Source organism: Lissotriton vulgaris, chromosome 4_1 (genome assembly GCF_964263255.1).
Source record: "Lissotriton vulgaris chromosome 4_1, aLisVul1.2, whole genome shotgun sequence".
Lineage (NCBI taxonomy): Eukaryota > Metazoa > Chordata > Amphibia > Caudata > Salamandridae > Lissotriton > Lissotriton vulgaris.
Genome location: NC_141691.1, coordinates 562,573,401 through 562,589,853, shown reverse-complemented (window position 1 = coordinate 562,589,853; position 16,453 = coordinate 562,573,401). Strand labels below are relative to the sequence as shown.

The following is a 16,453-nucleotide window of genomic DNA, read 5'->3' as shown; positions in this document are numbered from 1 at the left end:
AAGATGGTCTCACATTGTTACACGCCCTCGTAGGTGGTTCCATCGGGGGCATTTAGCCGATCCACGGCAGTATTTTTGGTAAGTCGATAATCTTACTCTGTTTTTCTGGTATGGTTTGTCCATTCAAAGATGGCCCCCGCATATGACTTGTTAATGCAGTCCGTTTTTTATGTTTGACGATCACAAACGCAATATGTATGGCTGAACTGTGATGTGTAATTGACACTGAGGAAGGCTTGAAGCCGAAACGCGTCTGTTTACTCTGTTTGATTAAACACGAGTGCAAGCATCAGTTCGTGTACGAGTGCTGTTTTCCTTCTAAACCACAAGGAATCGGAGATATATATATATATATATATATATATATATATATGCTTCAGTAGGTAATCCCTCTACTAAATCAAATGACAAACCAGTTCAGTCTGTATTTCTTTGAACTCAGAACAAATGCCATTTAACCATGTGTTGTCTAGAATACACACATGTATACATACAAACATACATACACACACACATACATACACATATGCGCATATATCCATATTTAATGCAGGGTTCATGACTACATACTTGCACAACTCTCAGGAACAAAATTCCCATTACAGATGCGCAACTGCATTTTCAGGCTACGCATGTGTCTATTCAAAGAGAGACTTGAACACAGAGTGGAGGGTTAAGCCGGTACCATATGTATTGTGCTACCAGTGTACTGTATTTCTTTATCTAACACTGAATAAATAGCAGCCCTATACCTTACTGCTCACTGACTCCCCCATAGCCATGTGGGATGTAGGGGACTGATGATGTAAGAATCTCACCCCCACCCACCTGGGCCACAGGCTACACCCCTTAGCATGGTAATTAACCCGTTCTATGCTCATGACGGAGCCGCTCCGTCATGAGCCTTGGTTGAGCTGTGCTCATGACGGAGCGGAACCGCTCCGTTATGAGCACAGCTCAACCGCGGCTCGTGACGGAGCGGCTCCGTCACCAGCATGCGAGCGCCGCTCGGCCCCCCCAGCCCCCTTAGCGCTGCGGCGGAATTCCCGCCGCAGCGAAGGGGTTAAAAGGTCCATGCGAAAACATACATGATTTCAGTTCTAGCTCTATGTCAAGTGAAGTAATGAATTCCTAAACAGCATTGAAAATGCCATGTATGCAGTATTTTGTACAATGTACTGAAGGCTGGCGATATAGCACGTTCCCCATAGCAAATCATGCATACAGTCAGTACTCCTTAGAGGATGGGGCAGTGTTAATTTCAGAATTGTGAATTAGTAGCTGCAGAAGGGTCGAACCTGCTATTGTGCTGACCCCACCCATATATACAAACGTTGGAACCGATTGAGATGCATTAGCACAAACAATTTGCTCACATGAATCATGCACATTTCTTTTGTGAATTTGCTCCCATGCAAAATGCACTTCCACTCCAGCCCCTCAGCCTGTGGGTGAAAGGGGGAAAAGCTTAGTAAATCAGGCCCTTAATGTATGCCTCATTCTTACTGCATAGTGTAAATGTGTACCCATTTAAGAACCTAGAAAAATAATAGTTTATGTTTGAAATAAAGGGAATACACCACTCCAGTCAGTTACATAAATCGTTTATTTCACTCATTATGAATGATTAAATCATTGAATCAAGGCTCTCCACTGAGCAATAACTGTTTTTATCTCATGAAATAAAATGCATGCAACTTCTGGAAGTGATGTATTCCCTGTAAAAAGATAATACACAATACAACAGTTTCAAATACAAATATCAACAAGGTGGTGTTGATACAAACATTGTACAGTGAGGCCATCTCAAACAAAAATATATTCGCCCTGTACCGTACCTTTACGGATGGATATTAAAGCATTTAGATTTACATTTGTATGAAAAAAGACTGCATATAAAATAAAATGTGTTGGTCCTTAACAATCATACAGATGTTTTGATTGTTACAATAGGTAGCACATTGAGTTTTGGGTCGTGAAAGAATGTGAGTAAAATGTAATTACAAAAAAAGTGACATTAAATGGTGCATAAAAGATATCTACTTCATTCTCCTCCTTCCTTTGGGGAATTTCTACAATATTTGTTAACAGGAATGCCGTTGAAGCTGGTTTCAAAAATATAATGCCTATCTTTTCCAGCATTCCCTAAGATCATGCCCTAAGCTATTTCTGTTAAGACCTGCTCACCCTTACATTTGAAGCACAGTGCATCGTGAGCTGTTGTTTTGGGAAATCTGCACAAGTGTACATTTTCTTGGAAGTAGTTTTTGCTACTCTTCAAGGCAACTTTCACAGTAAGGTTTAGGAATGCGAGGGTGTCATTCAAAGCAAATTTCAGTTGTGCAAAACACGGTAATATAATTTAAGCTCTCCCTTCAAGAGAGCAACTAGATTTTGCAGCCAGTACCATATTGCCAAACGATTGTGGTTGATCTGTAAGTACAGCTGTTTGAAAAGAGGACTGTCCCTTTTTTTTAAAGACATTTAGACTTTGTCTGGCAGTGGTTTGTGTATATAAAACCGAGTCTGACTGATCGAAATGTACAAAGCAGCAGCAGTAGCAGCATGTTCCTGGTAATAGGTCACAGATCATTTACTGTGCATTGTAATGTAGTTAGAATCACCCATTGCTCTAGTTCTTTCCGCTGAATTTGTGCCAAGGAGCATTTTCAAAAGACTTTACATAAACGTTTGAAAGTCCCTGGCCATTAATTCGGGGATGATGACTGACAAATACAGCCCTCGACTTCTTAAAATGACGCCTTCGGATAAGATACTTTGTGCACCAATGGTGCCTATTGGAATGATAACAAGAAGTTGCAGTGATTGTCACAATCAAAAACAGCACAGCGAAAATAAAATTAAAATCTCTTTGCTGGATAGGAAGGAGCTCATCTGGAGGGCTGCATAAAGCAAAGCATTTGATTCCATGTAATATTCCTGCGCCTCGTTTTTGATTGTTTAAAAACGATAAATAAAATATTTGGCTGCAGTAATATTGGTCCTATCAAGGGGTGCTCGATCATTTATATGCGATATTTACTTTATAAGGACAAAAAAAATAATACAAAGAATTTACAAAACTTTTGGGAGCTTAAAGTGCTGTGCACATTTGCCTACATTTAAATATGGAGCCTGTGTGACCAGAAACAAAACGGGCACGGATATTTTGCATCATATATGTTTCTTCAATGAAAATGCATGACAAATTATAAGACTACAACGATGACACAACACGAAAACAGTAGCTGGGACGGGCGGATGAACAGAGGGTCAACGTAAGACATGCTCAATTTGAAGGCAAATAGTCCTGCACACCTTTGATTAAACGGTGTGTAAAGCCACACATAAGGCATGAAAGAGAAAACATGAAATATATGAAACGTGCCCAAGACTACACACTGCTTCGGTCCGGAAGCACGCGAGGATGTTAAACGTGGGGTAATGAAACTCCTCAAATACATGATAGAGAATGTCATGACAGAACCCATGCCCAACACAAAAAGCTGACAAATGAAGGGATTTGACTGCTGCATTATATTAGAAGCATGTTTTGCCTGACTTATTTCCACCCTCTTGTGGAATGGTTGATGGTAATATGGTGAAAGAAAAAGGAGGAAGATGGGAGATAATCTATTTTGTGAGTCAGTTCATTGTATCTATCATGAGTCACAAGGGTGAAACCACAAATTGTCTACATATCAAACCACAAATTGGCTTTTATAAATAAAAAACCTTTTAGAATTCAAAACTGCACCACAGTGTTTCACCATAGTTTGCAACTATGGAGTTTTCTCCATCTATTCAATATACAGCCTTAAATACAAAAGTGGTGCATTGCCACTGAACAGCAAAACACAATGAACCATGGTTGTCATGAGCCCAAATTCAAACAAGAAACATGTGTACCACCCTTATTAGGAAGACTTCCTCAGTCCCTCATTGACATCAGTGTCTGTTTGTTCTAGGTTTCACAAAGGAGGTGGATGTGTTTTCTTTGTGTCCTGTTTTAAAATATTTTAAATTACCACGTGTGGGAAGTTGTGAATTTACAGGGCTTTGAAACAGAAACCTGCACTAAAACTAAAATACTTTTTTTTGCAGTTTCATTTAGCATGAATTTAGCCCAAGGGCATTTAGTGCTCCTAACGGGAGCATAAGATTACCATTTACACAAGGTCAGACAATTGTTTCTTCCTTAATTTAGACATGGGACGATTAAGTGATTTTCCCAGAATCACAGGATGTATGTTGTGCTGCCATTAGGCCACAGTGACACCCTCAGACACTTTGTTGGGGCATGTTGGTGTAGTTCTGGGAAAGTTTGGCATATGGCGCATTTTAAAACATAATGGACTAGTAATATTGCTCAAAACTAGAAGGGTTTTAAAGTTGGTTTTAATGGAAGGTTGGTGCAGTTGTTGGTCTTTTGAAGAGTGTTTTAGATAGCTTTGGAAAATGTTCAAAATTAAACTAGGGCAATAACACCTTCCAAAGCTGAATACAATCTAAACGTAACTGTTTTCAGATGAATTAGTAGAAGAAATAAAGTTTCGAAGAGTATTTGCCCAAATCAATCAAATGCAATATAAGTTTCCAAAGCTAATTCGAAAGTGCTCTGGATCTAGTCAAATCGTGTTTGTAGATAGTAGTCAGTAGAGCTAACTCCACAAAATGGCCCATAATCCGTGCTAGAGACAATCAGTCATGCTACAAGAACCCAACACTGTCTATAATACATATTTTTACCCAATACACACAAAACTGCAACACTGCACCTTTGCCCAGTTTACACAGTTTCGCTGTCATCCACATTTTAGTCCCATCAGCACAGTGGAAGGATAATGCACAACTGCCCAATTTCTACAATGCAGCAGTAAAGTACATTTTGCCCAATGTCTACAATGATGCAATAATACACGTTGTCCATTTTCTACTAGGCAATAGTAATGTATGTTTTAAACAGTTTTCATACTGATGGATTAAGACACAGAATTTCTCAATGCCAACAATACAACAATAAGGCACATAAATTATCCAGCCTTCAAAATGCTGCAGAAATACACATAATGCTCCTGATACCACACAGACTAATAAAAACATAGGCAAACGTACATAAAATGGGTGCAATAAGGGCAGGGATATACAGAGGTTCATATAAAGGCAAGCCGACCAACACAAAGGTAGGTAAGCCAGACACATCCAAACACGCATTAAGGCGATCAAAAAGTTTCAATACAGATACACAAACACGAATAGCCGTGCAAAGAGAACGTAAGGCACACAATACGATGAAGTAACTAAAAAGCTATGAAAGGCACACACAGGCATGAAACTGTGGCAGAAATACACAAACACTGGTATCCCAGCAGGTATATACATTAACCACTCCCCTAACCTGCTTACATCCAAACTGATGTAAGCCACATAAACCCCTACCTTCTCTGCACAGCCTATGTCCAACATTTAGATGGTAGCATCTAAAACTGGTCATCCAAACCCAGCTACAGATTCCTTACTCCGTTGAGCACATGCAGCTTAACGTGCTGCTTTAATTGCAGGTGAGGCTACAATGTGGGGCAGCTGTGCTACTTTACATACACCATGACCCTGTGACATAAGGGGCACATGCAGAACTCTTGGGATGGTGGCTGGCAAGCTTCAGTGAAGTAGCTTTTGTTGCACATAATTTTCTATTAATGTGCATAGACAGACTGGCCGTGCATTTAATAAGCTGTGTCATCCCAGTCTGGATGAGTGTGGAATGGCAGGCATGCTCACACCACACTCGATCGTGCAGTCCTGGCATGCACAACTCTGGCCTACAGTTTTTGGCTTCTCTATGTCAAACAAGCCTTGGTCTGAAAAAGCAAACCACATTCCCAGAGCCCTGCTATTGTTGAGTGGGGCTGCTGCTGCCATTGGGACGCAGATCCATTGTATTCGTTAAAAGATTTTAGTTAGTACAGTGAGAAAACCTCAATAGGACCAATCAACTGCCCTAACATGAGTTAATTTGCAAATCATGGATATGTTGTATATTTGCACATTGATATGATCTTACTTCTATTTTATGTCATACACAGGGTTCATATGTGTATGTGCAATGATGCAAGTGTTAATTAGGAGCTTCAAGTTAAACCAACCAAGATAGTCAGAGTAGATTGTATAAATAATGAAGACACACTCAGAATCTAAGTTCTGTGCCTTATATTGAAGTATTACCAATTAGTATTAGGTAGTAAACAAATTGGTTCTGGTTAACAGTTCAGTGTAAAGAGTTGGTTTTCACAATGTCAGAACAAATCCTACTATCACCCTATGCATAATTTGAAATGTAAACTATCTTAACAGTTTGGCATTTGTTCACAGCTTTCTCTGGCAACCACAGTATGACCTTTCAGTTCTCAATTGCGCAAAAAATAAGCATTAAAATGTTACATGCTTTGAAATTCAATCTGAATTATAAACATGTTAACTATCAAAAAGAGTCTCCTCTTACAGCAGAAAAATATCAATATCACATCTCAGACCAGGCAACTCCCTCTCTAGAGATTAAAAAATGCTTCTCATTTCACCTTTTGATAATGCTCGCAGCTTGCTTTTTTCACATGATTTATCTTTTTCTTTGTTTTTTTCTTTTTCTTTCTCTTTTTCAGAGTCATCTTTAATACATTTGTCATCTTCTTGCAGGCTGGGGGTAGTGGAAAGCTGCAGGTGAATGGAGTCCTGCTTAAAAAAGGAAAAATACAAACAGAAATAGATTGGCAAGTATCAAAAGTGCATTCATTTCATGAACGTTCTACTTTTTCTGGGCAGGAAAAAAAATTGGCTTTGAATTAATTTAGAGTATTTTTTGTTTTATGTCTTGTACCTTTGCGTAAATTTTTACTATTATGCAACACATAAATATATGTCAACTACTATTTTTAAACTGTGCCTACTGTCCCAGGACATAGACATACAAAATAATGTTCATCTGCTCTTGTAAATTCCTCTACTGTTTAAGATGAAAAACATTATAAATGATTGAGAAGGCAAAATAAAATTCTGCAGTTAAATGGATACTAATTTTGGGACTAAATACAGCAGCTTTCCATCATTTACTAGTGATAACGTTGCACTTCCTCTAGATAAAAATACAAATGAATGAAGACGCAAATCCTAATGCAACTAGGAAGGGTAAAATTAGTTAATTATAAAATTGCTCCAATTTAGAAGGGTAGGTATGTTGTACTGATATGTTTCTCGAACTGATATAACTATGAAATGTGACATTCTTCTATGGTCTGTTAGCAAACCATGGATTTCTATCCTTTCCTGAGTAATACATAAAAGGTATTTTGGCTCCACCTATGAGAATTTATGCTGTAAAAGGGGTGATATGATTCACTCAGTCATTGACTGTCGATTCACATTTTGGGAGTGACCCGTGAATAAAATGGGAAAGCCCAATGACTTTTCCAAGGTGGGCAGAGATTTTAAAAAGAAAATAGGGATGAGTTAAGTATTTTGTGATTATTACGAATAGTGGTGCAGTTAGATCAATGTTAAAGAATACAATTTTGTTAATAAACAAATTTCACGGCTTGAAAAATGATTGTTTGGCAAGAGATTTTTCCTCGGATTATGCCATCTTCTTTCACCCTTACGGTAGCAAGAATAGTACTCCATCTGAATATATAAATCATGGAGGTTCCATTTTTAGAGTTGTTTCATTATTAGGAGGCAGAATACCCCACTACAATGTGACCTCAGTTTGGTTAAAGGTGCAGTTGTCTCATTGACCAATTTCATTCACATAAGTAGCGTTTTCGTAAAAGTGGTACACTAAATAAATCCTGTTAGAATACAAATAATCTAAATCTAATGACACAGATTCTCAAAACTATTTCGAAAAGCCAGAAAGCTTGAAATAATATGTTTGAGTATATTACAAAAATTCCCGAAATTACTCATGGAAATCTGAGCATATCATAAATTTAGGAGAGGGCTCCTGCATATCTTACGGGTAATGCCTAAAATACATGACAGGATTAAGTATAACATAGATGTGATTTTTCTTTTACTCTCCACAAGGCACGCATTTCTCCTATTGGAAAAAGCAATCCCATGAAAGAAGTGAGCGTTAACTTCCCTTTCCTCCCCAACAAACAAATACACATCACATTTTTTTAAAAAAAATATGTAATTGTGTTTCCAGTAAAGGAATACTACTTTTAAAGTGTATGCGAACACAGACAAACTTCTGACTTTGTGGCTTTTCCATGTATTTTGCCTGACTTTCTAAGCAACACGTCTGATTCCCTCTTCCACTTTCCCAAAGTAAAATTTCAGAGAGCAGAACGTCTGCCTTGCTTGCACATTATCCCCACTTAGACATTCCTTCTGTGGACATACTTATCCGGATCTGGAAAATCACAAATTTGTGTATATTTTTGTATATCTAAGTAGAGTTTGCAAATGCAAATATAGTTTGTCAGTTGTGTTGTGAATATGCCACCAACACAAGTCAAGACTAAGGGCCATATGTCCGACAAATTGGCGGAACGTGTTGTTAGCCTCCTGGGCTTAACGACACGCTCTGCCACTTCGCAAACACAAGGCTGCACCATATTTACAAGAATGTTTTGCAGCCTTGCGTTTCCCCCTGCGATGGCGATAAGTTTCACAACTTATCGCCAACGCAGGTGTCTGTGTGCAGGGGAGGTTAGTTTATGTACAGGAAGGTGCCCCTTCCTTCACATAAACATTCTTAAAATGCCATTTTGTAACTTTCATATGTGTGCTGCTTTGTGCAGCACACAAGAAAGTTACAATATGGCATTTTTAAAAAAGGTTTGTTTATGTACAGGAAGGGACACTTTCCTGTACATAAACAAACCATGGCATTTTGGTTTTTCCACTTGTGCTGCACAAGGCAGCACACATGGAAAAAGCAAAAAAGAGGAGAAATAATGCATTTGTCCTCTTTTTGCCATCTTAAGACCAGGATTTTCCTGGTCTTAATTTAGGCGCTGCCTCCTATGTACGCCATCCTTGTACATAGTGAGCAGCGTCAAATACAATGGGTGTTGCGGTGGAACGCCTACTACAACACCCACAGCACCCACCCCCCTTTCAAGCTACGCATAGTGTGAAGGGGTGCCTTGGGTACAAGGCAGCGTTAAGCCACTTTAAGTGGCTTAATGCTGCCTTGTACCTAAGGTACAGCCCCTATTGCCACGGGAATGTCACAAAAAGTGATGTTTCCATGGTAATAGGGGCTGGTACATATGCCCCTAAATGTTTCTCAGCTAAATAGGAAATTTCAACAATCAAATAAAATAAAAATTTGCTGAGAAATGGCAACATATCCTAATGGCAGGATGCAATCTTCAAAATAGTGGTGTATACTATCAGAATGAAATAATGAGGATGGTACCTCTTGCTGAGTGGAGGGAAATACCCCAAATGATTTAAACTCTAACACATCATCTGGCCAACATCGGCTAAGTTACTTGTTAAGTCTGGGCTGATATGGCATTCCACTCCAGACCTACAAAGGCCATGAACTAAACTTCTTGAAAATCAAACACCATCATTTTGACTTTTGCTTGAATTTAGCATTAATTTAAATGCTGTCTTTTAAAAGTGTTTTCAGGATGTCTATGACTTGTTTCCCTATCATTGAAAGGCTCCTATGCAGGAAAACAAAACCTATTGTACTGCTGGTCAATTAACCTTCCCAGCATCTTTTAGGGGGAAACATAATAAACTGGTGGTGCTTTCATATATAAATGTACAAATCTTCATTAGTAGACAAGCAAAGCAGACTTGTTTGTGGACTGATGTTAAAATAAACAAAGATGCGCATGACAAAATGAGATGAAGGCAATTGATACACAATTGCGAAATCTAAGATTAAGTACAATACATTTCTTTGCTACCCCGTAGGGACACAATACAACAAATAATGTTTCCACACTATATAGGACAAGCCCAACTACATTACATTCTCATCACTAATTTTATGAAGAACAACATTTCCATTAGTAACCAAAATGTTGTTTGCGACAAGAAAGTCCAAGATTATTCAAGTGTTGCCAATTATTATTTGATGAGTAGGAGAGATATATGAAACACACTGGCTTGTAGGGTGATTCTCTATAGATGTAAAGGTAAAACAAATGCTAAATTATAAAATTGGACCTAAAAAAGTACCACATGTAGAGAAATTACACATTATGAATGCCTAGAGTGAATCGCTATCTTTCAGAATCAGTGACAGTGTGTTTTTCCTCCCATACGTAGAATGATGGTTTACAAGACTTGAGATGCACAACAGAAAGCTTCTATAAAGCCCCATGACAAGTATTACCTTGAGATCCTCTTCCAAATCCTCAGCTTTGCTGTTGTAGGAAATACAGTATTAGGAATTGTGCAGAGAATACAAGGGTGTAACAGCTATTAGCCACATAGGTCAGAGGCAGTGGTGCATCCTCGATTGATAAAATTATTTATAACGCGTGGCTGCAATAAATAAAGCAAACGTATGTTGCTGAGGAAATCTAGAGAGATGCCTGCCTTTACAATACGTCAATGAATCATGACTGCAGCAGGCATGATAGCTCAAAAAGAAAATATGCTTTTTTTAGAGACCGTGTAGCTAAGAGCTGCACAGCCCGGGTACTTTTGGGTCGCAAATCTGTCAGGGTTTGAGAATAAACAATGAATATGCAAATTATCACGTTTTAGATCTGTAGTAAGAAAATTTATCTCATGCATATTCATCTTGGATATCCTAAAAACCTGGCCTCTTTGTGTCCCTCAAAGACTGGGGCGTTTAACAAGTGTTTCAGATGATGATACAGACCTGTACTTTAGTCACTGCCATTGAAAGGAACAAAAGCACTATTCTGCTGTCAGCAAAATACACCAAAAGTAAGCTCAGGACACTGAAAAGTAGGTTTGGTATGTCTTGAATGAGGTAATGAAAGTACACACAAGCATGCATGTACAAAAAACCATACCAATGCATTCTCATACATTGTACTGTATTACACAAAAACATCAACATGAGGAGTGAAATTATGCATTGTGTTTAATACAATGGTGTGCAATAATGATCAGAGTTACTTTAGCAGCATGCATTTCATAGATAGATGTTTCATGGAATTACACAATATTTTACTACAAACGATTCATCTAATTAAGAACTGTCAGGTGACACCCTGGATTTGTCACAGTCAATGCTTGATCACATATGTGCCTAACCTTCCTATTGTAAAGCAGATTTTGTGGTTTGAGCAATGAAGTATATTTATGATGTAAATCTAATTTTAGACAAGGCACAGTCTAAATGACTCTAAATATTTCAAAACAAAGGAAGTGACTGCTGCATTATCCCATAAACAATAGTCACAGATGTTGATGTGGATCTAAAAAAGAAAATTGTATGGCATAATGCAGTAAGCGGCCTGAATTCAAATGGAAACATTTTATAACTGAATAAAAAAATTTAGAAATGGATTAAATGTGGTTCAACAGTTTGGATTAATTTGCTGAAATAAATGTTTTCAAAGATTTTTTATGTATGTTTTGAATAGTTAGGGTTGTTTTATATAGTGCAAAACCTCTCACCTCAAGGCTACTTCAAGACTGTTATTGCAATATCCATGTCTATTGCTGCCAGGATATTCCAGACTGAGTTTCCAATAATGGACACGTCCGTCATACAAAGGTTTTTCAAAACCAGTATTGAAATCAGCCTTCTGCTGATCTACATGTGTATTTTTTAATATGCAATATTGTTGATCGTTGTATTATTGTACACAGAAAAGACACATCAGCAACATATGTTTTAGATTGTGAATCTTACTGAGGTGAAGATCCAATTCAGGTGTCTTCATTAATTACTAAGCCACAATCTACGTATACAAGGTAAATTGAAAAATAGTGGACTATGTAGTTACAATTCAGGTGATTCCTAGAAGCTTCAAAGTAGCTACAATTTTCATAAAGGAAATACTCTCTTGAGATAGTGAAAAGTGATACAGTTGGTTCAACAGAACTGGGGTGATAAACTGCAGGTTTAAGGCTCCATGAATTTCTTATGCAGGAAATGGGCCACTGCACTAAATTTGAGTGGAGTTAGAGAGTCTATTTTCTTCAGCTGGATCAGCTAGTACACATAAACTATAAAATGGGTGGTGATTATGAATTTGTAAATGTAACTATTCTAACAATTTCCATGCATGCATTATCTTTACAGGTTCTGTCTAGCATTCAGTGTTAAGTGGAATAATTGATCCTTTGTTCATGTTGAACTCAGGCGTATTTTTGTCTGGAGAATAAAATTTCCTGAACTATCTGTCTTGTTGCCGATAAGTGGGTGCATCAAACCCCTGTTCCATTAAATAAACACGCACACCTAGATAATAATGATTATTAACAACAACCATGCACCAAAAAAGAGCAAAACACAGCCCTGGCAGCCACTGCATTGACACAGAATCAATACCTACCTCGTTATCAGGATAGCCTTCACCAAATGCCCTTGGGTAAGACTCTTCGCAGACTGCAAGACTTCGCACCAATTTACCCTTTGCTCCTGACTGTAGAAGGAAGAAATAAATATTCATCTACAAAATACACTCTCTCGTGAAGGCTTACTTTTTATCAATTAGAAGTTACTGTACCTAGAGCGCACACAAAGTTGTCCAGGCTATGGACATGTCTTTGCAGCATGCAGAGTATCTGAAAATTGTTCTGCTCAGATCGAAATAACAGACTGGATCATGAGTGGTAATTTTAACAGCTTTCCTGATCCCTTATTCATGTGCAGATAAATATTGCGTTGATCCTCAGACCTTACAGGTTAGACGTTGCGACACACGAAGTCGTGTGCAACTTTTAGACTCCCTATTTCTACTTATGTCATGTAAGACAAAATATCAAATTTGTTGAGAAATTAGGAAGTTATGGAAATGTTAATGAACAATTGGTTAGAAGGACTCCTCATAATCCTTACAAAAGAGCACTAAGTGTTTGCAGTTCCCCAAAAAATTAAAAGTCTACAGTGCGCTGTCACAGTGCACATTGCGCGGCCAGGAAAGGCACCACATTCTATGTAATTTCAGGGGCCTGGGAGGTCATCACATCTCTTGGTGTAGACCACAGCCTGAAGGAAAATTATTGTTGGTCTAACCCAGTCACAGATTTTTAAACCTATTTTTCGACTAAGATTTTAGGAAGTGTGTTTTTCATTATTGCCTACTGATACGAAAATGGATTTTCTTTGGAAAAAAATACTTTTTGGTTGATATATTCTACAGTGAAACTGAACCTAGGCACACTCAGCACCCTATCGCAAATATCACTGCATCTACAAGGCACAATGGGTACTGGAAAACATTCAGCATGTTTTTAAAAGTCAAAAAAATGTTGCATAGTGAGGTAACTCATCTCATATTCCTGTGCCACTTAAAGTACCCTGCAAGCCTTTTGTCTCTTTTGACAGATCATATTTCAGTCACTACGTTCAATTTGATAAACTCTCAGATCATCAGATGACAAAGACAAATATTTTTCTAAAACTTTGACGCAACACATTATTTACCAGGCATTCATGCACACCATTACAAAATGTGATGCATTAGTTAAAACTGTACGATATCCCTTTTTTCTGAAACGCATTCATTGTATAGTGAAAAGACAAATGTCCTCTCAACCAGTTGTAAACGGGAAAGCAATGCCTGAATTGAACTACTCATCCGCTCATCACACATCTTTCTGCAACATGTGAGAACCCTACCTTGGCTCGCTTTTTTTGCTGTCCCTGGTTTACGCCTCGCTTCTGTGTGTGCAAAACAGAATAAAACACATTGTCAGTCAGCAGTTGAATTTTCAGACAAATATGACAAAAGAAGCAATTTAGAAATGTGAAAAAAATATTAAATTAATGTTTCAATTTACAAAACCTTTAAAACTTTCTCTAAATATATGGAGTAAGGTAAATTAGATAGCTTTACATTCTCCTGCAATCTGCAAATCCTTGCAATTATGACTTAATGCATATCTCACAGTATTAGCAATAACGGTGCAAGAAAATGGAAAGAAAATTCCAGAATAGGGTTTTTCACATCGGGTTGTTAATTGTGGACTGAGTTGCAATACATGTCTTGGTGTATCGTTAATTCCTTTCCTTCTTGCTTGCATTATAACTCAAGAGCGCAGAGATGCATGTCTTCAGCTTTGGCAGAAAAGGTGTAAAAGGTAGGAACATAAGCAGTGGTCAAATATTGATTAACCATAGTATTAACTAACCACAGACTAACGGATTTAGAAATGCACCAAAGCACGTCGAGGCTGCTGTCTCTATTCCAGTGACTCTACATGGAAGCCTACACCCCCCACCTCTCCCAGCAAATTTGAGCTAGCTCACTTCCCCCGGTTCACTCACCTGAAAGTCGTCTCCGTCCAGGCCTTCTGTTTTAATTATAAGGTTTTTTTCGCCAGTCGCTGAAGAAGATTCTCCTTCTTGGTCGTTCCCAGTTTCCTCTGCTGTGTCCTGGTTCAATCGACTTTGCTCAGACATCCTCCCAGTCACAAATTAAAACAACACGGGGTGGTGACCTAGAAGGTCAAGACATCAAAAAAAAAGCTGATGTTTCTGTTTTGTTTTTTATTCTAGGTCCCAGATGAGTCATTTCATTGCCGCTGACAATCAAAGCTGCAAGGTAAAGGAATGGGACCTTATGTTCGCCTATCATCCAGCCTATGTCTGTGCTCACAGAGCAGAGTATGCTCTGTGGGGCTGAAAAGAAATCAATTGAAGAGCTAATAGTTTAATATAAGTTTTAAAAAAATCTAAATTTGGCAGCAAATCTCTCGGGTCAACATTTCCAGGCGTCTAGCTGACAGCTCCATTATTAAAATCCTAAGCCTCTACCCAAAGCCCAAGCCACTTCCCTGTCCTGTGGAAATGCTGCTGGATGCCCTTGGCAGGTAGCACTAATGAAGCTATCTTAGCGCGCTCTATGGCTCTGAGCTCACAATGGACTGCGCTAGCCAAGCGCACACTGGCTTCTCTTAGTTGATGCCCATTATTATTTCCCAATCTCTGCTCCTTGCCATCCCCGGCACCTCCCCCACTGATCAGCTGTCCAATGAGACTCATGAATAATTTAGCGATTCCACTTCCCCCCACCAGCCCTCCTCCACAGCCCCCACCGCACACATATGCACACGCTCACACCAACACCGCTCACACATACACATCAGACTTGATATGGAGACAAATAACAGAGCTTGAGGGAGCATTTCCACAGTATTTAAAAGGACCATATAACAAAGTCAGCAATTCATTCTCCATGGTGACTATCAATAGCGCAAGCGCCCCTTTCGACCCCCACTGCCCAGGCTCACTAATAAAAAGTCCTTGATATTATGCATCAGTCTGTTGATCGCTTGTAATGCGATTTACTCCGGAGCCAATACTGAAATCTCGGCTTTCCACAAAAACACATTTATATTCTAAATGCTTATTTCGACAGCACTGCATTTTTTCGCTTTATTGCAGCACACGCATAACACATTGCGCAAAGAACTGTACCCACCTTTGTCTTTTTTTTTCTTTTTTTAAAGTGCACCTACCTTTCATGTATATATGGGTGCAACCCACACCAAATACATCCCAGGTCAAATAGTCAAGTAGGTATGTGCTGGTAAGTCTCGTTCATGTATATTTCCTTAGTTTTTGCAATGTTTTTAACACATGCTGTCCAGGCGGGTCAGTGTCCAGCAGAGATGATTGGCATATATGTTAAAGGCAGAGCTTTCTCCCACAGCGTTGTCTAGCGCCTGGACAATGGGTGTTCAATTCGGCCACAATGCATTCTTTATAGCATGATAAATCAGTGGCTTGGGTGGTAGATTTGTTAAAACATGAAAGTCGCTGTCCAAGTGTCACTTAGGTTAGAAATACCAGCGAACGACCCTTATAATTAAACCTACATCAAAAGAGTTCTCTCCCTGCCTGCTATAAAATGACTTTCCAGTACACTCCTGTGTTTCCCATCTCCACGCCGTGTGTGTGTATGATGCTATATTTCCATCCCCCAGCTATCAAGCCATTTCAATGTCCTCAACCATTTGAGGCAGCCCGGATTCTGTCCATGCTGCTATCTAGCGATGGTAAGATTGCTGCACGCGCACACATATTACATGTGAACATAGGACACACGTTTACCTTGAGCTAAGAACGTCTGCTCCGGGTCTCGGCGTCGTCCCAGTGGCTTTCGTTGCTCTTCGCGGCTGCAATCCACACGGCTGGTGACTGGCACTGCCAAGCCCATGTCCACATTAACAGTTCAGAATGACATTCTCCGCGCGGCCGCTCCGGACAGTTTGACAGACCATCGTCAACCTAAAAAGGGACACACAAAAAAGTAAATAATAAAGAACGGAAATC

The 16,453-nt window shown here is 39.0% G+C and overlaps 1 protein-coding gene across 6 annotated transcripts in view; it reads right to left on the bottom strand.

Annotated features, from left to right (window-relative positions):
- The window catches only part of ARPP21 (cAMP regulated phosphoprotein 21), a 325,940-nt gene that overhangs the window by 296,064 nt on the left and 13,423 nt on the right, over window positions 1–16,453 (bottom strand). For 4 of the 6 annotated variants that reach the window (XM_086964746.1, XM_086964751.1, XM_086964752.1 and 1 more), the window contains exons 2-6: window positions 16,232–16,408; window positions 14,444–14,616; window positions 13,796–13,837; window positions 12,507–12,596; window positions 6,579–6,732 (exon numbers count right to left, since the gene is read on the bottom strand). In XM_086964746.1, coding sequence (XP_086820872.1) covers window positions 6,579–6,732; window positions 12,507–12,596; window positions 13,796–13,837; window positions 14,444–14,578 — 421 coding nt within the window. In that variant the 5' untranslated portion in view covers window positions 14,579–14,616; window positions 16,232–16,408. The remainder of the gene's footprint in view (window positions 1–6,578; window positions 6,733–12,506; window positions 12,597–13,795; window positions 13,838–14,443; window positions 14,617–16,231; window positions 16,409–16,453) is intronic. The other 2 variants (XM_086964749.1, XM_086964750.1) reach the window with 1 other exon arrangement.